Source organism: Phyllobates terribilis, unplaced genomic scaffold, assembly GCF_046119375.1.
Source record: "Phyllobates terribilis strain yellow unplaced genomic scaffold, ASM4611937v1 Scaffold_1__5_contigs__length_1240528914, whole genome shotgun sequence".
Taxonomy (NCBI): domain Eukaryota; kingdom Metazoa; phylum Chordata; class Amphibia; order Anura; family Dendrobatidae; genus Phyllobates; species Phyllobates terribilis.
In genome coordinates, this window is record NW_027362761.1 from 17,793,267 (window position 1) to 17,817,628 (window position 24,362).

The following is a 24,362-nucleotide window of genomic DNA, read 5'->3' on the forward strand; positions in this document are numbered from 1 at the left end:
AAGAGAATGCCAAGAGTGTGCAAAGCAGTCATCAAAGCAAAAGGTGGCTACTTTGAAGAACCTAGAATATAAGACATATTTTCAGTTGTTTCACACTTTTTTGTTAAGTATATAATTCCACATGTGTTAATTCATAGTTTTGATGCCTTCAGTGTGAATGTACAATTTTCCTAGTCATGAAAATACAGAAAAAACTTTAAATGAGGTGTGTCCAAACTTTTGGTCTGTACTGTAAGTGAACTACTTTTCCAAAGCAAATACAGTGCATATTTAAATATCTCCTTAATACTTGATGTAAAAGTGAAAAACTACATGATACAGAAACATACGGTAATCATTAATATACAGTGGTGGCCAAAAGTATTGGCACCCCTGCAATTCTGTCAGATAATACTCAGTTTCTTCCTGAAAATGATTGCAATCACAAATTCTTTGGTATTATTATCTTAATTTAATTTGTCTTCAATGAAAAAACACAAAAAGAATTGTCCTAAAGCCAAATTGGATACAATTCCACACCAAACCTAAAAAAGGGGTGGACAAAAGTATTGGCACTGTTTGAAAAATCATGTGATGCTTCTCTAATTCGTGTAATTAACAGCACCTGTAACTTACCTGTGGCACCTAACAGGTGTTGGCAATAACTAAATCACACTTGCAGCCAGTTAACATGGATTAAAGTTGACTCGACCTCTGTCCTGTGTCCTTGTGTGTACCACATTGAGCATGGAGAAAAGAAAGAAGACCAAAGAACTGTCTGAGGACTTGAGAAACCAAATTGCGAGGAAGCATGAGCAATCTCAAGGCTACAAGTCCATCTCCAAAGACCTGAATGTTCCTGTGTCTTCCGTGCGCAGTGTCATCAAGAAGTTTAAAGCCCATGGCACTGTGGCTAACCTCCCTAGATGTAGACGGAAAAGAAAAATTGACGAGAGATTTCAACGCAAGATTGTGCGGATGGTGGATAAAGAACATCGACTAACATCCAAACAAGTTCAAGCTGCCCTGCAGTCTGAGGGTACGACAGTGTCAACCCGTACTATCCGTCGGCGTCTGAATGAAAATGTACTGTATGGTAGGATACCCAGGAAGACCCCACTTCTTACCCCGAGACATAAAAAAGCCAGGCTGGAGTTTGCCAAAACTTACCTGAGAAAGCCTAAAACGTTTTGGAAGAATGTTCTCTGGTCAGATGAGACAAAAGTAGAGCTTTTTGGGAAAAAGCATCAACATAGAGTGTACAGGAAAAAAAAAGAGGCATTCAAAGAAAAGAACATGGTCCCTACAGTCAAACATGGCGGAGGTTCCCTGATGTTTTGGGGTTGCTTTGCTGCCTCTGGCACTGGACTGCTTGACCGTGTGCATGGCATTATGAAGTCTGAAGACTACCAACAAATTTTGCAGCATAATGTAGGGCCCAGTGTGAGGAAGCTGGGTCTCCCTCAGAGGTCATGGGTCTTCCAGCAGGACAATGACCCAAAACACACTTCCAAAAGCACTATAAAATGGTTTGAGAGAAAGCACTGGAGACTTCTAAGGTGGCCAGCAATGAGTCCAGACCTGAATCCCACAGAACACCTGTGGATAGATCTCAAAATGGCAGTTTGGAGAAGGCACCCTTCAAATATCAGGGACCTGGAGCAGTTTGCCAAAGAAGAATTGTCTACAATTCCAGCAGAGCATTGTAAGAAACTCATTGATGGTTACCGGAAGCGGTTGTTCGCAGTTATTTTGGCTAAAGGTTGTGCAACCAAGTATTAGGCTGAGGGTGCCAATACTTTTGTCTGGCCCATTTTTGGAGTTTTGTGTGAAATGATCAATGATTTGATTTTTGCTTCATTCTCTTTTGTGTTTTTTCCTTGCAAGCAAATTAAATGAAGATAATAATACCAAAGAATTTGTGATTGCAATCATTTTCAGGAAGAAACTGAGTATTATCTGACAGAATTGCAGGGGTGCCAATACTTTTGGCCACCACTGTAAAGTCAATGTTTTCAAGGATATTCGGTGATTTTACATTAACCTATCCAATAGAGGGTCCACGCTAGGACTCCCTTGGTCAGCAGAATGAGAGACCAAAGACAATCACTAAAGCCCCCTAACGTCAGTAAACAGGGCTGCAGTGCCAGAGTGGAATTGTAGTGGGGGCTGTTCCTGCAGTGAAGGGGCTGTGGTGCTGCAGCGAGAATGACTGCTTCCTGGGCAAAAAAAAAGCCTGAAACCGCAATTAGCCAGAAACCTATTTCGATGTTGTAGAGCAGCGCTTTTTACAGGGCACCCAACTCTAATTAATGCTACCTGAACCATGGGCATCTTAAATCGGAGACCCACTCTGTTATTACAGGCATGTTTTGGTATGTTTTAATCTAAACCGCTGGGACAAGATGCAGGTCCTCGGCATCTTCACCCTGCCCCGATCCCCTAGATTTCCAGGTAGGGTGAGACCTGTCGATCAAGGGGAGCAGTGAAGGGAAAATCACTTGGCTGGCTTTTGAAAGCCAGTGTAAAGAATTAAGTGACTGAAATAACTGTGCCGGACTCTGATTCATGTTTCCTATGGTTTGGACGGCAAGTATGAATCAGCTGCAGATTCTCTTTAAACTGTGAATTGTTGGTGGTGCAGTTTTGACTAACCATAAGCACCACAGATCCTTGTCTGTATGCAGAAATCTCAAAAGTCATTTTGTACTTATTTAATGTTAGGAGAAAAAGAAAAGCTAAAGGCTCCACAAGAAAAAGTATGGAACCCTCAAGCAAACATTTATTCCGAAATATTTCATTATATAGTCTTGGTCTCTACAGTAATTCAGTAATGCTTGCGAGACCCAATAACACTGTCCACCATAATTCTGTATGTGCACTACTGAAGTTGCTGTGTATTTAGCATTGATAAACTGTGGCTTTTGGTGCTTATGTTCATTTGAGTCTACAGTAAGTCCACTAGCGGGCATGCCGATAGTAAATCTATGTGTTCTAAGAATAAGTAAAGAAAAGTTAATATTATACTGTAGGTCACCAGAATACCCCTTTAACTCTATATTGGATGCACACACTATCATTGCCCATTGCTGTTATATTCTAACAAAAGTCAATGCAAACATCACCTGACCATCACTGTCAATAGAGATTGATAGTACATTCGCCTGTTTGATGTTAAAGTGCTTCCCATTGTTGCATAACCATAAATCTGATGACTCATTTAGCACCAAATGTACCACATTCTCAAAAGATAAATGAATTGTTACCAACGGGGAAAGATTCAAGGGCCTTTGGTTTAATAGTTACTGAATAATCAGATGATACGCCATTGGCTGAGTAAGAAATCACACCTGCTTCATTCTCTGCTGTTTCATTGAAATCCTTATCAAAGGTAACAGATGATGATCTCTTCGCCCTCTGCAGAGTGATATTTGCAGACTGCTTCCCTGAAAGCACTAGGTTTCCACGAGATGCCACCTCGTAATGTAATGTAAAATTACATGGACAGGTGGACTTCAAAGAAATCAGGGCATCCTCACCCACCTGCCATCAAGAGAAATAAAAAAAAAAACAAGTGACAAGACTCTTATCGCACTTAGACCTCAATTAAAATCCTTAGCATACTCAAAGTGACCATACATTCCTCAACATTGAAATTGCAATACCGAGAAGGAAATGTCATGGCATTATGAAAATCACAGGATCGATATGTTAATGATATGCAAATGAAGAAAAAATGGAAACAAGATATTCAAAACATCTCGATTTTTTCAGTATCGAATATCAGCCCCATGTGCAGAAATACAAGCACTTACGTGCTTTGGAATGCTATAAATGAGGTTATTAATGGTTGTCTGAGGAACGTTCTGCCATGCTGAATGTATTTGGGCATGCAAATCATCAAGATCCGCTGCTGGCAGCTCCCTTTGCAATTGCCAACCAATGACGTCCAATGATGCACGTTTAGGCCATGCCAGCTGCTCACAGTACACAAGCAACATGCAGCCTGGTGTTGTCATGTTGAAAAACGGCTCCTGAGACACTTTGGAGAAATGGCCCTACACTGGTTTACAAACAAATCAATGTAACACCGAGCTGTTAGTGTACCTGTAATGAAGACAAAAGATGTCCAGCCACTATACATTATGGCACCCCACACCATAATTCCATAAGTAAGACTAGTAAGACATTACCTCATAAAAAACATCTAAAAGACGTTGCCCACCTGGACTCATCAGATTTAAAGAATAGCTCTTAGTAATCGATTCTATCCTGCAAGTGAAATTTTAAGTCACATACCATGCCTAAGGCATCTACACAGACCATCTGAAAGCATTTGCATGACATTGGGCTACAAGCCAGAAGTCCTGCTATTAGGTGTTCCATTTACCCTTACACCATCACTCTCAAAGGTTATCATGTTGCTTTGCAAAATGGCAATACAGGCTGGAATGGAGGTCTATCCTCTTCAGTGATGAGTCACGATTTTGTCTTGGTTGCAAGGATAGTCTGAAATTGGGCTGGATATCATGTGGGCAACGCTATGAAGAGGCCTTCATGAGGGAACGTGAAAATGTCTCAGGAGCTGTTTTGCAATATGACAATGTCAGGCCAAATATTGCTTATGGTACCATGAGCAGTCGGCATGACCTAAACATGCAACCATGGCCTGCAGCGTCTCCGGACTTGTGTCTCCCTTCAAACACATTTGGGACATCATTGGCTGGTATTTGCAAAAGGAGCTGCCAGCAGTGGATCTTTGTGATTTGCATGCCCAAGTACGTTCAGCCATCCAACAATTAATAGCCTAACTGATAGTCATTCTGTGAAACACAACCCAGTTTGGAAATATGATAATTCTGGCATGTCCCAGAAAGGTTTGTACATCTGGGTGTAATAGAGGTCTGGTTTGAATTTGCAAAAACTATGTCATCGCAACTTAGCTAGTAAACTTTAAGATGTGAGTCATTAGATAATCCACAGACACTGTAGCACTTGCTGACATAATTCTGAACACAACTTCAGTTAACATATACTACTGCGCTTTGCATTACAGGACTGTTCCGGTCTTGTTTTAATTCAAAGACTCTTATGCAGAAAACATAATGCACGTTCCTTATTAGGACTAACACCACTATTCCAATGTCCACCACAATTTAAAATATCATCCACAATAAATGTGCATGATAACTATATATTTATGGTAAATCTATCAACACAGAAACCTATAATAAGGCCATGTTAAATATATTTGAAGGCATTAAAGCACTAAGGAAAAAAGACCAATAAGGCCCGTATAAGCAAGATAAGTCCTGAATATGTCACCAAATCAAATATAATAAATAATGCCAAAACGCAACCAAAAGGTGCATATACAGGGTTAAAGCCTATTCTCAAATTAAAGAAAGGCATAAGGAACATAAGAAACAAGCATGCTTTGCAAGGCTATAGGCCTAAGTAACTGCAGAAGCAATGTGAATCAAAAATATATAGAACGAAGCAATGGAACCTGGGAACAAGGACTAAATGTGATGGAGGAGTGGAGTCCCCAATCGTATCGCCACCTAAAATTGTGGGTTCCTCAGGAGTAATATTCCCAGGTTACACTGTTTCTTTATGTTATTCAGTGATCATTACTGTGTAGCACACTTCTCATTCTGAATTATTGGTTTGGTAGTCGGTTTTTGGTAGTGCCCTCAGCATTTCTCTTGTTTTATGAGTGATGACAGTGCACTCCCTGTACTCACCAGCAGTGCTTTATCAGGTGGCTGAATAAGAAGGTGGCACTTGCTTGGAGAATACCAGCTACTTATGGACAAGTAGTTTGGCAAATATTGCTCTTCAGTAGATTTTCCATCAATGGCTATAACCTTTGACTTTGAAATAGAGAAAATGGATTCAGCAGCATAGAAATATTGGACACCAGTTAGATAATATATAGTTTGGCTTGTATTGCCAACCAAAACTAGTGGTGCGGTAATATATATCCTCACCTCAAGCCATACATACTGAGCTGCTGTTGGGATAGATGGTATCTGAAACTCAACTAAGCCATTCTGGGATACAAGCTCACTTGTATATACATTGTCTTTCAGGGTCAGTTCAGCTTTGATTCGCACAGTTACTCCATCAGCAGGACTTCCATCAGGATATGTAACTTCAACCTAAGAAACAGATGGCATTTTATTTCTTTTTTATTCATTTATATGAATCGTTTTAGAATGCTATGCAATAACTTTTCATGTATTGATGTTTGAAGCAAAAATAAAAAAGAACGAAACGGGTTGTCCATGCTTAGGACAAAAGACTGGACTCGATGTGACTGCAGACTGCTTATTACTGAATTGTGAAGGGTGTATTCTGTCACAATTCCCTGGTATTTCCGATGCAAGCAGTCATGTGGCCATATGTATGTGATTTGCATACTTGCGGTCACTTGCCGACAAGTCTCATCTGGCATCTCTTAATCCACTTATATTTAGAAAAGCTGGGTGAGACTAGTCAGCACCTGACTGCAAGTATGCAAATCAAATACATGCAGTCACATGACCAGTCACTCGCACTGGCAATACTGGGGAATCGTGATTTCTTGGTATTTCCAGTGCATACCGTCATGTGACCATATTTATATGATTTGCGGACACATGCCAACTAGACGCATTTGGCTTCTCTCAATAGAAGTGAATTGGGAGAAGCCAGATGAGACTAGTTGGAGTGTGACCACAAATATGCAAGTCACATACATATGGTTATATGACAGCTTTGAAAATACTAAGGAATCACGATTCTCCAGTATTGCTGGTGCGAGCGAGTAGTAAGATGAACGCAGAGAATGCATTCAGCTTCTCTCAATAAAAATTAATTGGGAGAGTGCAAGTATGCAAATCACATACATATGGTCACATGACCACCCGCACTGGCAATACTAAGGAATTGTAACATCAGACTTTTGTCCCAAGCCTGGACATCCCCTTTAATTAAAATGCTGCATTTACATATTGAAATATAACATTAATAGTGAAATCCTTGTCTTATTCTCATAACCTACTTTTCCTTGGTAAGGGAGGCCTGGTTTAAACTGTTTGCGTGTATCTTTGGTATATTTGATATCAATCAGCTGCTTCTGAACTGGAGTGGTGTCATCAAAAGTGACCTGTTTGCTCCCATCAACAGCAGTTACAGTGGCCCAAATATTCACTGTTCCACGGAAATGCTCTGAAAAGTCAGCTGGCATCATATCCTTGGCACAGATGTCGAATGTTGCTGAACCATAAATCTGAATTTTTGGAAAATATAATGTTAACATATACAATGATGTATATAGAAAAAGCAATTATTTCAGCTGGTCAACATTTTTAAATATTGTAAGCATTTGAAAATTTCTGGCAGCTCAGCTTTAACAATTCTACACAAAGGTTGAACACTGACGACCCAGATATTTACATATAGTGGATGAAATAAGCAATGAACATGTTACCAATTTTCTAAGTAAATATATTTCCAAAGGTGCTATTGACGTGAAATTCTCACCAGATGTCGGTAACAACCCATCCAATCCACACAGACAAAGAAACAAAGCCATAGATGTCCATAAATTAAGTCATGTGTAATAATGAGAAATGACACTGGGAAAAAGTATTGAACACGCTTACTGAAATTTACAATTACTTTAAAATTTATTTAATACTTTGTACAAAAGCTTTTGTTGGTGATGATAGCTTCAAGATGTCTCCTACATGGCGAAACTAGTCGCAGGCATTGCTCAGGTGTGATCCTGGCCCATTCTTCCACACAAACACTCTTCGGATCCTGAAGGTTCCTTGGGCTCCTATGAACTCTGAGCTTTAGTTCCTACCATAAATTTTCTGTTGGATTTAGGTCAGGTGATTGGCTGGGCCATTCTAGCAGCTTTATTTTCTTTCTCTGAAACCGATTTAAAGTTTCCTTGGCTGTGTGTTTGGGATCATTGTCTTGATGAAATATCCACCCTAGTTTGATCTTCATCATCCTGGTAGATGGCACCAGATTTTTATCAAGAATGTCTCTGTACATTTATCCATTCCTCCTGCCTTCAATTACATGAAGTTTTGAACACGCTTTTAAGCAACGTTTAAACACATTTGAACATGCTTTTTGTTCAGCAATGGAGTCTTGCGTGGTAAGCCTTAATACCGGCCATGGAGGTTGAGTGCATTACTTATAGTTTTCTTTTAAACAATTGTACCTGCTGATTGCAGGTCTTTCTGTAGCTCTCTACAGGTGGTCCTTGGCTCTTGGACAGCTCTTCTGATAATTCTTTTCACTCCTCTGTCTGAAATCTTGAGGGAAGCACCTGGTCATGGCCCGTTTATGATAAAATAATGTTCTTTCCACTTCCGGATAATGGCTTCAACAGTGCTCACTGGAATCTTCACTAGTTTAGAAATTCTTCTGTAGCCATCAATATGTTTTGCAACAATAAGGTTGTAAAGGTCTTGAGACAGCTCACTGGTTTTACCAATCATAAGATGTTTCTTGTGTGGCACCTTGGTAAAGAGACTAATTTTTATAGGCCATCAGGTGAACCAGCTGATATTATTTTTCACGAAGTGTCAGGATTGCTTTGTAATTACTGATAGGTTTCAGCAGGTTTCATGACTTTCCATGGCTTTTTGCACCACTTTCTTCATGTGTACAATACTTTTTCCATGTGTCATTTCTCAATATTACACATGAACTTATATATTGACGGTTTTGTTTTGATTTTTTTTGTCTGTGTGGATTGGATGAGTTGTTACCGACATCTGGTGAAAATTTCATGTTATTAGAACCATTACAAATATAGTTACTTAGAAAATTGTTGACATTTTCAATACTTATTTCACACACTGTATATTAGTTGTCATCTTAAGTTAAAAGTTGCATTTAATATAAGCCAGCAATCTCCATTACTATTTTCATATTCAGTATCCTTGATACCCAGTTTGCGACCTGCTCCTAGTTTCTATTAGACTTTTGTCATGTGGGAATGTCTCTCCCAGTAATACATGCTGCATGTGAGGTCTGTGTATCTAGGATGCTGCTGCCCTCACTAGGTCTCATATAGTTGCACAGCTTCATTACTGTACTGATCCCCCCTTTTACATCCCTGGAGCCCTCTCCTCTGTGATTATGCAGAGGAATGTGTGATTACCCTCTCGCTCCCCCTGCAAAGCCTGCTGTGTGTGTTCTTCTCTTACCTCCATAGATTTAAGCACCTGGTGTCCAATCTCATATCTGTAGTACCCAACACCCGTCACAGTCATATTGATTGTTAGTAATCCATTCACAGGCTTCCCAAATGTATATCTAGAATATAAGATTAATTAATGTGAATAAATATCATCTGGATTACAAAACAACATAAACTCTGACATAGACACGTTCAGGCCCAATTGTTGCAATAGAGATTTTTGTCACGGATATAACTACATTTAAGGATGCAGTTGGAGACAACCTGTAACATGAAAAAAAAAAAAAAGTATAAAAAGGATTTTTTTTTAGAAATTTGACTACAAAGTCACTTACTATACCTGGCAAGGACTTTTCCTTTTTCACAAACAGTTATATCTCGAATAAAGGAGGGAGGACTTAGAACCAGCTCAAACTTTGGAAGCACTGAAAACATAGATTAAAGAAGTAGAATCCATATAGACAAATGTAATTACAGTTATTACTGTTTTTAAACAATTAATGCAAGGATATTTAGAGACGTAGCATTGTGAAAGCTTTCACCATCCTTTTAATTTTTTTTATATTACATGAAAACAATAGTATGTTAAAATTTTAGAAAACGAACACATCACTGTCTGATTTGTGGTCTTTTATTTTCTTTACTGTGTACCAGCATATGGGCTTTTTTTATATAGCCACATTTGTGGTCTATGTTTCCTTCATTTATACCTTGGCCAAAACTAGAAGAGATCTCAGAAGATTTGTTTTGCGATTTTATTAGACCACAAAACCTTTGTGTGAGCAAGCCTCACTTATCCCAGCCACAGTTAAAGGGAATATGTCAGTAGGTTTTTTCTATGTAATCGGAGAGCAGCATGATGTAAGGGTAGAGATGCTAATTTCAGCAATGTGTCACATACTGGGTTGCTTGCTATACTTTCAATAAAATAAGTTTATCAGCAGGAGATTATTACTAGAGGACTAGTTGACTTGTGCCATTTTGTCCTCCTGCTCTCTATAACCCCACGCCCAACACCTATTAGCAGCTTTCTGCCTATGCACAGTGTACACAGAAAGCTCACAGGAGTGTGAGCGGAGTTACACAGAGCTCAGCATTCAGATAACTCCTAGATCTGTAGCGAAAAAATAAAAAAAAATAAAAAATTGCAGCAAGAAGGCCAGTAAGTGATACATTGCTGGAATCAGGATCTCTGCCCCTACATAATGCTGCTCTCCGATTACATAGCAAAAACCTGCTGACAGATTCCCTTGAAGGTAATGCTCAGTCAGTGGAAAGCATTTAAGACCCCCATGATGTGCTGGAAGGCTAATACTAATCCAAATGTGCACTGTCAATGATTGCTATTAGTAATAAACTGGCATTAGATTTCATAACTCACCATACTTCTGGACTGAAAATGATTTGTTAAACACATGGCCTTGAGTCTCTGCAAAAATTAGCCATTCTCCAAACACAGGCTGATCAGATAGAGGAAAACTCATATTGATAATACCTGTCAAATGAAGAGGCAAATAAAGACAGTAACCATTTTGCAAATGCTTTCCCATCGTATATATGTACAGGTGCTTCTCACTAAATTAGAATATCATCAAAGAGTTAATTTATTTCGGTTCTTCAATGCAAAAAGTGAAACTCATATATTATATAGAGTCATTATGACATGCCCCCAGGGCCATGGGGAACTTGGTAGCCGGGCCGGTCATTGCTAGGAGAGATGTCACAGTGGCGGTGACCCGGTCCGTGACCCAGGGCGTTTTTTTTTTTTTTTTCTTCACAGGATATCGCTCTCATATTCTCTCCTTTGTTATTTGTTTGTTTCATGATTTATATATACACTTTTCTTAGATTTGTTTTTTGCTGTGATAGTATAATATCGTTACTTTTAATATGTATTCTGTTATATGAGCATGTCACTTTTAAATTTACTCCTATTCACTAATTAGTTATTTACCACCTGTGCCTAGGTGGAGTTACCTTTGTATGTTCAGTTATATATACTACTATGCCTCACAGTGAATTTATCCCATGATTAAGGCTAACACCTAGCTGAAACGCGTTGGGACGACCATGCTCTGTGGATTAGTATCTCGTGTTTTGTCCTTGTGACATGGCTGCTTTTATATGTTTTCAATAAAAGCTATATTTTAATGAAGATCCGCTGGATACCTGGTGCTCTCTTTTTCCTTGCTCTATATTCCAAGTGATTGCCTGGAACCAAGGCTATTCCGCTGTCGGATCACCTCCAACACAGAGTCTCTAGCTGTCTACTAACGGGTGAGCTGATATTTTTTTCCCTCTCCCTTTTCCCTGCTATTTTGCTAACACTACTTTATAGAAAGGGATTATAGTTTTTATGTTTAATGTTCGTGACGCCACCTGTGGTACACAGCTATATGGAGCCGCCGCTGCGGTGCAGATCCTCTGGAGCTGTTGGTAATGCAGCAGAGTTGGTTCAGCTCTCCACAGGTAGCGCTAGGCTCCAGAGCGGTGTTGTGATGGTTAATGAGGTAGATGTTACTGTGCAGTGTAGTGCAGGGCTGGTGATGGCGCAGCAATAATTCACAGATTCAGTGGGGTGCAGTCTTCAAGGTTTACTCACGATTATCACATTGCTCCTGGTTACAACGGCCAAATTATTACCACCCGCGGCGTTCTGCATTCACCGAGACAGGGGTTCAGCAATCCCTCAGGTATTTCAGGAGTACTTAACGGGACCCCTTTCTGTGTGCCTTTCTCGGTCGTCTTCCTGCGCTGGCTCTCACCCTCCTGCCCTGCGTCTCGTAACCAATGTCCCAAGCAGGTAACCTCAGATCCTGGTGGGCAACCTGCAGTCCCTTGAATCCAGTGCAGCTACCTTTTTGGCGATTAATTGCGGCTGTGGGCAACTACACCCTGAAAATGTAGAATCCTCCGGTTTCTAGCTGAATGTTGTAATTCCCACTAGTTTGGGGCCAGTCCCCTTTGCGGCCTGATCCCTCCACGTCCTGGTAGATTCGGGCGTACGGGTGGCCTCCTGCACTTCCTGTACCCCTAGGATCCCCTCTTTCTTTCTGGAGCCTTCCTCCCTGCTTCTCTCTTCTTTTCAGTCTGACCTCCTGGGCCGCTCTCACTCAGCCCCGCTCCTCCCGAGCAGAGCTCCTGCAGAGCTCCTGCTCCTTTCACTGTCCTCCTCTGACTGTCTGCTACTCCCAAGATGGCTTCCCTTTTTATACTACTCCTGAAGTTCTCCCTTGTCTTCTTCCTCCACCCACATCCACTACATGGTTCCGCCCTCCAGCTAGGGACCAGGGACTGTGCTCTCCCTTAAGAGCAATCTCGCCCTGCCCTCTGAAGTGGAGTGTAATGGATGCAAGTGGGTGGGTCCCGGGCAGTACTCCATCCTTACCTGAGAGTGAGATGCCACACCTGTGGGTGAGATGCAGTACCTTGGTGGCCACTGAACCTTCAGGGGCGCCACAATTACAAACAGAGTGATCTACTTCAAGTGTTTATTTCTGTTAATGTTGATGATTATAGCCCAACGAGGGGTACCAACAATTTTGACCACGTGTGTATATATGACAAAGGGATAGTTGTTTGGGAGTCCTTGCACCTATTTTTGCAGTTTGGTGCTGTTCTGACATTTTTACTCATAGATACGGTGGGGAAAATAAGTATTTGATACACTGACAATTTTGCAAGTTTTCCCTCCTGCTAAGAATGGAGTGGTCTGTAATCTTTATTGTAGGTACAATTCAACTGTGAGAGACAGAATCTAAAAAAAAAAATCCAGAAAATTACATTGTATGATTTTTACATAATTAATTTGCATTTTACTGCATGAAATAAGTATTTGATACAACAGAAAAACAGAACTTAATATTCGGTACAGAAACCTTTGTTTGTAATTACAGAGGTCAGACGTTTCCTGTAGTTCGTGACCAAGTTTGCACACACTGCAGCAGGGATTTTGGCCCACTCCTAAATACAGATCTTCTCCAGATCTTTCAGGTTTCAAGGCTGTCGCTGGGCATCATTGATTTTCAGCTCCCTCCAAAGATTTTCTTTTGGGTTGAGGTCTGGAGACTGACTAGGCCACTCCAGGACCTTGAAATTCTTCTTAAGGAGCCACTCCTTAGTTGCCCTGGCTGTGTGTTTCGGGTCATTGTGATGCTGGAAGACCCAGCCACGACCCACCTTCAATGCTCTTACTGAGGGAAGGAGGTTTTTGGCCAAAATCTCACAATACATGACCCACTCATCCTCCCTCCAATATGGTGCAGTCTTCCTGTCCCCTTTGCAGAAAAGCACCCCCAAAAGAATGACTGACGGTTGGGACGGTGTTCTTGGGAATGTACTCATCCTTCTTCTCCCAAACAAGGTGAGTGGAGTTGATACCAAAAAGTTCTATTTTGGTCTCATCTGACCACATGACCTCCTCCCATGCCTTCTCTGGATCATCCAGATGGTCATTGGTGAACTTCAAACGGGCCTGGACATATGCTGGCGTGAGCAGGGCGACCTTGTGTGCTCTGCAGGATTTTAATCCATGACGGCGTAGTGTGTTACTAACAATAATGTTTGAGACTGTGGTCCAAGCTTTCTTCAGGTCAATGACCAGGCGCTCCCTTGTACTGGGCTGATTCCTGACCTTTTTCATAATCATTCTTACCCCATGAGGCAAAATTTTGCATGGAGCCCCAGATGCCCCTCTAATATGGGCATACAAGTGATAGGTATGTAAATCTACATACCTGTATGCCTCATATTAGAGGTCTTTTTATTCATTCAATTTTCTGATGTGTTCCAGTCCCGGGGCCCTGAAGAAATCCCCGCCCCCTGTGGTAATTATAATGTTTCCCCCCTCCCTTGCACGTCACAGTACCATGTGATGTGCAGTTGCAGCAGCCAAATCCAGGCACTGTGACATGCAGGGGAGGAGGGAAACATTATAATTAACACAGGAGGCGAGGATTTCTTCTGGGCCCAGGGCTTGCAAGCATCAGAAACTTGATTGAATAAAAGGACATTTCACAGCAACAAGACCTCTAATATGAGGCATACAAGTAGAAATACATTTACGTCACATCTATGCCCATATTAGAGGTCAGATAAGTGCCAGGGGTGTCAGATTCCCTTTAATACAGGTAATGAGTGCAAAGTAGGGGGGCTTCTTAAAGAAAAACCAACAGATCTGTGAGAGCCAGAATTCTTGCTGGTTGATAGGTGATCAAATACTTATTTCATGCAATAAAATGCAATTTAATTGTGTAAAAAATTATACCATGTGATTTTCTGGATTTTTTTTTAAGAGTCTGTCTCTCACAGTTGAAGTGTACCTACGATAAAAATTACAGATCTCTCCATTCTTTCTAGGTGGGAAAACTTGCAAAATCGGCAGTGTATCTAATACTTATTTTACCCACTGTAGATAGATAGATAGACAGACAGATAATATTTGAAAAATGAGGTGAATGAGAGTGAGTTGATTGTAATTAGCTTTCATATTTTACCAACATGCTCTACTATGAAAAATATAGGGTCACCTTGCCGCTGGTGGGACGGCTTGTATACTTTTTTTGATCAAAAATAGTTCACTAAGTACCCTATATTTATTATGCAACTTTGCTTTACATTTATATATAATGATGGTAGGGTATGAGATATATTTTTGTCTTTTGTCTTTTGTAGGTTTTGTTTCTTTTTTGCTAGTGTGAACATGCTTCTATTTCTTGCATGTCTACCATCTTAGACCTCAGTTCACATTGCCTGGTTTTTTGTCTTGTTTGCATTCTGTGCAATTTAAGGGTGTGGCATCCCCTTTGTTGAGCTGACTGGTATATATGTAGCTTACCACGGGCCTGGGTGGTCTGGAGTTGGGACCCGGTCCTATTTGTCTACCCTTTTATATGCATTACTTCAACTTTGATATACAGTAAGGTTTTTAATATAGGCAGTATAGGTACCGTCCCAATTTAGGGTCACCTTGCCGCTGGTGGGACGGCTTGTATACTTTTTTTGATCAAAAATAGTTCACTAAGTACCCTATATTTATTATGCAACTTTGCTTTACATTTATATATAATGATGGTAGGGTATGAGATATATTTTTGTCTTTTGTCTTTTGTAGGTTTTGTTTCTTTTTTGCTAGTGTGAACATGCTTCTATTTCTTGCATGTCTACCATCTTAGACCTCAGTTCACATTGCCTGGTTTTTTGTCTTGTTTGCATTCTGTGCAATTTAAGGGTGTGGCATCCCCTTTGTTGAGCTGACTGGTATATATGTAGCTTACCACGGGCCTGGGTGGTCTGGAGTTGGGACCCGGTCCTATTTGTCTACCCTTTTATATGCATTACTTCAACTTTGATATACAGTAAGGTTTTTAATATAGGCAGTATAGGTACCGTCCCAATTTAGGGTCACCTTGCCGCTGGTGGGACGGCTTGTATACTTTTTTTGATCAAAAATAGTTCACTAAGTACCCTATATTTATTATGCAACTTTGCTTTACATTTATATATAATGATGGTAGGGTATGAGATATATTTTTGTCTTTTGTCTTTTGTAGGTTTTGTTTCTTTTTTGCTAGTGTGAACATGCTTCTATTTCTTGCATGTCTACCATCTTAGACCTCAGTTCACATTGCCTGGTTTTTTGTCTTGTTTGCATTCTGTGCAATTTAAGGGTGTGGCATCCCCTTTGTTGAGCTGACTGGTATATATGTAGCTTACCACGGGCCTGGGTGGTCTGGAGTTGGGACCCGGTCCTATTTATCTACCCTTTTATATGCATTACTTCAACTTTGATATACAGTAAGGTTTTTAATATAGGCAGTATAGGTACCGTCCCAATTTAGGGTCACCTTGCCGCTGGTGGGACGGCTTGTATACTTTTTTTGATCAAAAATAGTTCACTAAGTACCCTATATTTATTATGCAACTTTGCTTTACATTTATATATAATGATGGTAGGGTATGAGATATATTTTTGTCTTTTGTCTTTTGTAGGTTTTGTTTCTTTTTTGCTAGTGTGAACATGCTTCTATTTCTTGCATGTCTACCATCTTAGACCTCAGTTCACATTGCCTGGTTTTTTGTCTTGTTTGCATTCTGTGCAATTTAAGGGTGTGGCATCCCCTTTGTTGAGCTGACTGGTATATATGTAGCTTACCACGGGCCTGGGTGGTCTGGAGTTGGGACCCGGTCCTATTTGTCTACCCTTTTATATGCATTACTTCAACTTTGATATACAGTAAGGTTTTTAATATAGGCAGTATAGGTACCGTCCCAATTTAGGGTCACCTTGCCGCTGGTGGGACGGCTTGTATACTTTTTTTGATCAAAAATAGTTCACTAAGTACCCTATATTTATTATGCAACTTTGCTTTACATTTATATATAATGATGGTAGGGTATGAGATATATTTTTGTCTTTTGTCTTTTGTAGGTTTTGTTTCTTTTTTGCTAGTGTGAACATGCTTCTATTTCTTGCATGTCTACCATCTTAGACCTCAGTTCACATTGCCTGGTTTTTTGTTTTGTTTGCATTCTGTGAAATTTAAGGGTGTGGCATCCCCTTTGTTGAGCTGACTGGTATATATGTAGCTTACCACGGGCCTGGGTGGTCTGGAGTTGGGACCCGGTCCTATTTGTCTACCCTTTTATATGCATTACTTCAACTTTGATATACAGTAAGGTTTTTAATATAGGCAGTATAGGTACCGTCCCAATTTAGGGTCACCTTGCCGCTGGTGGGACGGCTTGTATACTTTTTTTGATCAAAAATAGTTCACTAAGTACCCTATATTTATTATGCAACTTTGCTTTACATTTATATATAATGATGGTAGGGTATGAGATATATTTTTGTCTTTTGTCTTTTGTAGGTTTTGTTTCTTTTTTGCTAGTGTGAACATGCTTCTATTTCTTGCATGTCTACCATCTTAGATCTCAGTTCACATTGCCTGGTTTTTTGTCTTGTTTGCATTCTGTGCAATTTAAGGGTGTGGCATCCCCTTTGTTGAGCTGACTGGTATATATGTAGCTTACCACGGGCCTGGGTGGTCTGGAGTTGGGACCCGGTCCTATTTGTCTACCCTTTTATATGCATTACTTCAACTTTGATATACAGTAAGGTTTTTAATATAGGCAGTATAGGTACCGTCCCAATTTAGGGTCACCTTGCCGCTGGTGGGACGGCTTGTATACTTTTTTTGATCAAAAATAGTTCACTAAGTACCCTATATTTATTATGCAACTTTGCTTTACATTTATATATAATGATGGTAGGGTATGAGATATATTTTTGTCTTTTGTCTTTTGTAGGTTTTGTTTCTTTTTTGCTAGTGTGAACATGCTTCTATTTCTTGCATGTCTACCATCTTAGATCTCAGTTCACATTGCCTGGTTTTTTGTCTTGTTTGCATTCTGTGCAATTTAAGGGTGTGGCATCCCCTTTGTTGAGCTGACTGGTATATATGTAGCTTACCACGGGCCTGGGTGGTCTGGAGTTGGGACCCGGTCCTATTTGTCTACCCTTTTATATGCATTACTTCAACTTTGATATACAGTAAGGTTTTTAATATAGGCAGTATAGGTACCGTCCCAATTTAGGGTCACCTTGCCGCTGGTGGGACGGCTTGTATACTTTTTTTGATCAAAAATAGTTCACTAAGTACCCTATATTTATTATGCAACTTTGCTTTACATTTATATATAATGATGGTAGGGTATGAGATATATTTTTGTCTTTTGTCTTTTGTAGGTTTTATGAAAAATATAGGAAATTTAATTTTAAAGGTAGTGAACATCACTTTTACAGTACATGTGTCAAGGGTGTGTCAGAGGTGACAGACAGTCGTCCTGCAGTTGGTTGAGGGAGATCTCTACGTTTGGCATTACAGACATCTTCTTAGAGGATGGCTGTCTCTAGGACCCAGCGGCTACCTCCCTCTGGCTAATTAGCTCCCTGGCCTGGGTGTATATATACCTGGTGAGTCTGAGAGGGAGGTGCCGGCGATATTCATTACTACTTGTGAGGCTTTAGCAAGAGCAGTACTTCGTCTCTCTGGAGCTTGAGGCCGTGTGCGCATTTGTCTGGAGTAGTCTAAAGCTAAGCAATTTCCCCCTGTTAGTCTACCCTTGTTGTCTATAGAGTTTAGTGGAGATCGACTAGTGCTCATGACGCGCCCCCTGGGCCGTGGGGTACTCGGCAGCCGGGCCTCCGGTTGCTGGGGGAAATATCACGGTAGCTGGCCCGGTCCATGACCCAGGCGGTCAGTAAAAGGGGGGATTGTTATAATGGATTTAAAGTGTTCGTGACGCCACCTGTGGATTGCGGCCAAAGGGGGCCGCCGCTGCGGAGCAGTCCTCTGGAGCTGGTGCTACAGCAGCAGGGATGGTGTGGCTCTCCACAGGTAGAGCTAGCTCCAGGGCAGCGTGGGGTGTAATGGATGGTGGTGCAGGGAAGATGGGACCCAGCCGGGTCAGAGGAAGAACAAACACACACACCGGGGCTAGTTTCAGTACCTTTACTGCAGATGGTAGTCAGGTACGGTCTGGGGTACTTGTAGGTGGTGTGCACTTCTGGTCTTGCTCCCCAGTGAGTGGGTATAAGGCCTCCTTTCTGTATCTTCCTGTCTCTCTACCTGGAGCTTCTGACCTGCCTGGAACAGGGTCTAGCTCCCTTGATGTTTCTCTCACCCGTCTTGCTTGGCGACGAGGGCTTTCCCACTGGTTACCACGATACCTGGACGCTGGGGCCTTCGTGGTACCTAGTCCTCTGTGTGTGCGCTATTCACGGGTGGACTGAGGGATATGAAATCCTCCTCAGTATGCCGGATTCCCTACTGGGCATAGAGATCCCAATAGGCTCGGGCCCGGTGCCCGGCTTGCAACAGGGGACGAACCCTCTGTGGTTCCTCTGTCCCTCATGGCTCTTCTCTTCTCCTTGCCTTCTAGCCCACTCTAGGCTCTCACTGGCCAGACTAGCCCGCAGCTTGGGCCTAGCCTGGCTTTCAGCCACACAGACTTCAGCTTTTCTGGTGCTGCAGCATCGTGTCACACTCACTGACTGACTTCCTGAACTCCACCCCCCAATATATATATACCTGACAGGGCTCCATCTAGTGGACTTGGGTGGAGATGTCTGCATGTATTGAGGCCACTGGGGAGAATCCCATCTGTGCAACACCAAGGAGTTCTGTGACAGCCTGCAGCTGCAGGGCGTCACACTCATCTCCTCCCGTCCCTAGCCTTAGCCATACGCCAGGGAAAGACAGGGCGAGGCACGTGTGCGGCAATTGGTGAAGAGCCAATATAGGGACGGTAGTTGAGACAGGGTAACACTAGACCGGACTAGGAGGTCTCCACTCCTTCCTTTCCCTCTTCCCTCTGTGTTGCACTAAGTCTTTCCCACACCCTGCGTGACAACATGTGAAGCTATCCTGTTGTATAGATCAAGTTATAAATAGTGTTGAGCGATACCTTCCGATATCAGGAAATATCGTATCGGATTGGATCGGGCCGATACCCAAAAAGTATCGGATATCGCCGATTCCGATACCGGAAACCAATGCAAGTCAATGGGACACAAATATCGGAATGAAAATAAACCCTTTCTTTCCTTGTAGGTTAATTCTACATGAAGTAAAACAACTAAGAATAATGTAGAATGACATGAAAAGCCGGCAATTCATCAGCGGCATACACCGGTACCCGACAATTTACAACAGAAAGAATAGAGCATCACACATAGATTAGATAGATAGAAACATGTCAGTCACATATATATGAAGTACAGTGATAGTGTTGGTTACTGTACTTGTCATTTAGTGTAAAGGATTTATTAAAAAAAATATTAGTGTTTTCGTGCACCGTCTCTTTAAAAAAGCCGGCCGGCAATTCAGCATCTGTACCCGACAATTTAGAACAGAAAGATAGAGCATCACACATAGATTAGATAGATAGAAACATGTCAGTCACATATATATGAAGTACAGTGACAGTGTTGCTTACTGTACTTGTCATTTAGTGTAAAGGATTTATTAAAAAAAATATTAGTGTTTTCGTGCACCGTCTCTTTAAGAAAGCCGGCCGGCAATTCAGCATCTGTACCCGACAATTTAGAACAGAAAGAATAGAGAATCACACATAGATTAGATAGATAGAAACATGTCAGTCACATATATATGAAGTACAGTGACAGTGTTGATTACTGTACTTGTCATTTAGTGTTAAAATAAAGGATTTATTTAAAAAAAAAATTGGCGTGGGGTTCCCCTTAATTTTAGGCTCTAGCGGAGGTTAAGCAGACAGCTGGGGCAAATGTTTGAAGCCTGGGAAGGGGGTAATACCCACGGAGCTTCCCAGGCTACTAATATCAGCCCCCAGCTGAATACCTAGCCTTTACTAGCTATTAAAATGGGGGAACCCCCCCAAAAAAATAACGTGGGGTCCCCCCTAATTTAATAGCTAGCACAGGCTAGGCAGACAGCTGGGGGCTGATATTAATAGCCCAGGAAGGGTGCCATGAATATTGGCCCCCTCCCAGGCTAGAAACACCAGCCGTCAGCCGCCCCAGAAATGGCGCATCCATAGGATGCGCCAATTCTGGCACTTAGCCTCGCTCTTCCACGCTGCCCTGGTGCGGTGGCAGGGGGTAATAGGGTTGGGGTTGATGTCAGCTTATAATGCCAGCTGACATCAAGCCCAGGTTAGTAATGGAGAGGCGTCTATAAGACACCCCCATTACTAACCCCATAGTCAAAGTTAAAAGAAAACACAAACACCCAGAGTAAAGTCCTTTAATTGAAATAAAGACACAATTCTTTATTGTTCTAAATTAAACCATACTTACCATCACGCCCATTCCAGCTGAAGCCAACGATCTCCTGCAATAAAAGAAAAATAATAAAGCAACCTCATCCTTACCTTTCGATGGTTCCCAGGACAGCTCCAGCTCTGCTACATCGAGATGACAGGATGGACCGCAGCAGAAAGCTGCCATCCAGCCTGTCATCCCGCAGACACTGAGAAGGCAGGCATGCTTGCGCTCCTCAGTGTCTCTCTGTGACGTCATCCAGATGAGCCGAGTTCATGTCCAATGAACTCAGCTCACCTCATGCACGTCACTGACAGCGTGGGAAAGTTCTCCTGCACTCAGCGCTTCAGCGTGAGAATTCTCCCACGCTGTCAGTGACATACATGAGGTGAGGTCATGTCCAATGAACTCAGCTCACCTCATGCACGTCACTGACAGTGTGGGAAAATTCTCACGCTGAAGTGCTGAGTGCAGGAGAATTTTCCCACGCTGTCAGTGACGTACATGAGGTGAGCTGAGTTCATTGGACATGACCTCGGCTCATCTTTATGCCGTCACAGCCAGACACTGAGGAGTGGAAGCATGCCTGTGCTTCTCAGTGTCTGCGGGATGACAGGATGGATGGCAGCGTTCTGCTGCGGTCCAGCCTGTCATCTCGATGTAGCAGAGCTGAAGCTGTCGTGGGAGCCATGGAAAGGTAAGGATGATGTTGCTTTATTATTTTACTTTTATTGCAGGAGATCGTTGGCTTCAGCTGGAATGGGCGTGATGGTAAGTATGGTTTAATTTAGAACAATAAAGAATTGTGTGTTTATTTCAATTAAAGGACTTTTTTCTGGGTGTTGTGTTTTTTTAAATACTTTACTAGAAATTCATGGTGGTCATGTCTAATATTGGCGTGACCCCATGAATTTTGGGCTTAGGGCCAGCTGATAATACCAAGCTGGCCTTAACCCCTTTATTACCCAGTGAGCCACCGCACCAGGGCCCTGGATGAGTTGGGTACAGCGCCAGAAGATGGCGCTTCAATGAACGCGCCATTTTCCGGGGCGGCTGCGGACTGCAATTTGCAGCGGGGGTGGCCCAGAAAGCTTGGGTCTCCCTGCGCTGCGGATTCCAGCCCCCAGCTGCCTAGTTGTATCTGGCTGGACACAAAAATAGGGCGAAGCTCCACGTATTTTTTTTTTTTAATTATTTCATGAAATTCATGAAATAATTAAGAAAAAAAGGGCTTCCCTATATTGTTGTGTCCAACCAGGTACAAATAGGCAGCTGGTGGTTGGGGGCAGCCCGTTCCTGCCTGCTGTACCTGGCTGGACACAAATATAGTGCGAAGCCCCACGTCAATTTTTTTTAAATCATTTCAGGAAATTCATGAAATAATTAAAAAAAATTGATGTGGGGCTTCGCCCTATATTTGTGTCCAGTCAGGTACAGCAGGCAGGAACGGGCTGCCCCCAACCACCAGCTGCCTATTTGTACCTAGCCGGACACAACAATATAGGGAAGCCCTTTTTTTCTTAATTATTCCATGAATTTCATGAATTAAAAAAAAAAAAACGTGGAGCTTCACCCTATTTTTGTGTCCAGCCAGGTACAACTAGGCAGCTGGGGGCTGGAATCTGCAGCGCAGGGAGGCCCAAGCTTTCTGGGCCCCACCCGCTGCAAATTGCAGTCCGCAGCCGCCCCGGAAAATGGCGCGTTCATAGAAGCGCCATCTTCTGGCGCTGTACCCAACTCATCCAGGGCCCTGGTGCGGTGGCTCACTGGGTAATAAAGGGGTTAAGGCCAGCTTGGCATTATCAGCTGGCCCTAAGCCCGAAATTCATGGGGTCACGCCAATATTAGACATGACCACCATGAATTTCTAGTAAAGTATTTAAAAAAAACACAAACACCCAGAAAAAAGTCCTTTAATTGAAATAAACACACAATTCTTTATTGTTCTAAATTAAACCATACTTACCATCACACCCATTCCAGCTGAAGCCAACGATCTCCTGCAATAAAAGTAAAATAATAAAGCAACATCATCCTTACCTTTCCATGGCTCCCACGACAGCTTCAGCTCTGCTTCATCGAGATGACAGCCTGGATCGCAGCAGAACGCTGCCATCCATCCTGTCATCCCGCAGACACTGAGAAGCGCAGGCATGCTTGCGCTCCTCAGTGTCTGGCTGTGACGGCATCCAGATGAGCCGAGGTCATGTCCAATGAACTCAGCTCACCTCATGCACGTCACTGACAGCGTGGGAAAATTCTCCTGCGCATGCGGTGAGCGTGAGAGACTCGGCTTATCGGGATGCCGTCACAGCCAGACACTGAGGAGTGGAAGTATGCCTGCACTTCTCAGTGTCTGCGGGATTACAGGATGGATGGCAGCGTTCTGCTGCGATCCAGGCTGTCATCTCGATGAAGCAGAGCTGAAGCTGTCGTGGGAGCCATGGAAAGGTAAGGATGATGTTGCTTTATTATTTTACTTTTATTGCAGGAGATCGTTGGCTTCAGCTGGAATGGGCGTGACGGTAAGTATGGTTTAATTTAGAACAATAAAGAATTGTGTCTTTATTTCAATTAAAGGACTTTTTTCTGGGTGTTTGTGTTTTTTTTAAATACTTTACTAGAAATTCATGGCGGTCATGTCTAATATTGGCGTGACCCCATGAATTTCGGGCTTAGGGCCAGCTGATAATGCCAAGCTGGCCTTAACCCCTTTATTACCCAGTGAGCCACCGCACCAGGGCCCTGGATGAGTTGGGTACAGCGCCAGAAGATGGCGCTTCTATGAACGCGCCATTTTCCGGGGCGGCTGCGGACTGCAATTTGCAGCGGGTGGGGCCCAGAAAGCTTGGGCCTCCCTGCGCTGCGGATTCCAGCCCCCAGCTGCCTTGTTGTACCTGGCTGGACACAAAAATAGGGCGAAGCCCCACGCATTTTTTTTTTTTAATTATTTCATGAAATTCATGGAATAATTAAGAAAAAAAGGGCTTCCCTATATTGTTGTGTCCGGCTAGGTACAAATAGGCAGCTGGTGGTTGGGGGCAGCCCGTTCCTGCCTGCTGTACCTGGCTGGACACAAATATAGAGCGAAGCCCCACGTCAATTTTTTTTTAATTATTTCATGAATTTCCTGAAATAATTAAAAAAAATTGACGTGGGGCTTTGCACTATATTTGTGTCCAGCCAGGTACAGCAGGCAGGAACGGGCTGCCCCCAACCACCAGCTGCCTATTTGTACCTAGCCGGACACAACAATATAGGGAAGCCCTTTTTTTCTTAATTATTCCATGAATTTCATGAAATAATGAAAAAAAAAAAAAACGTGGAGCTTCTCCCTATTTTTGTGTCCAGCCAGGTACAACTAGGCAG

General features: G+C 42.2%; 1 protein-coding gene across 1 annotated transcript in view; it reads right to left on the reverse strand.

Annotated features, from left to right (window-relative positions):
* Window positions 1-24,362, reverse strand: part of CPAMD8 (C3 and PZP like alpha-2-macroglobulin domain containing 8) — a 265,715-nt gene that overhangs the window by 184,356 nt on the left and 56,997 nt on the right. Inside the window, exons 8-14 of the mRNA XM_073656527.1 lie at window positions 10,572-10,685; window positions 9,531-9,615; window positions 9,198-9,306; window positions 7,028-7,255; window positions 5,973-6,143; window positions 5,727-5,855; window positions 3,330-3,522 (exon numbers count right to left, since the gene is read on the reverse strand). Of these exons, the coding sequence (XP_073512628.1) occupies window positions 3,330-3,522; window positions 5,727-5,855; window positions 5,973-6,143; window positions 7,028-7,255; window positions 9,198-9,306; window positions 9,531-9,615; window positions 10,572-10,685 (1,029 nt within the window). The remainder of the gene's footprint in view (window positions 1-3,329; window positions 3,523-5,726; window positions 5,856-5,972; window positions 6,144-7,027; window positions 7,256-9,197; window positions 9,307-9,530; window positions 9,616-10,571; window positions 10,686-24,362) is intronic.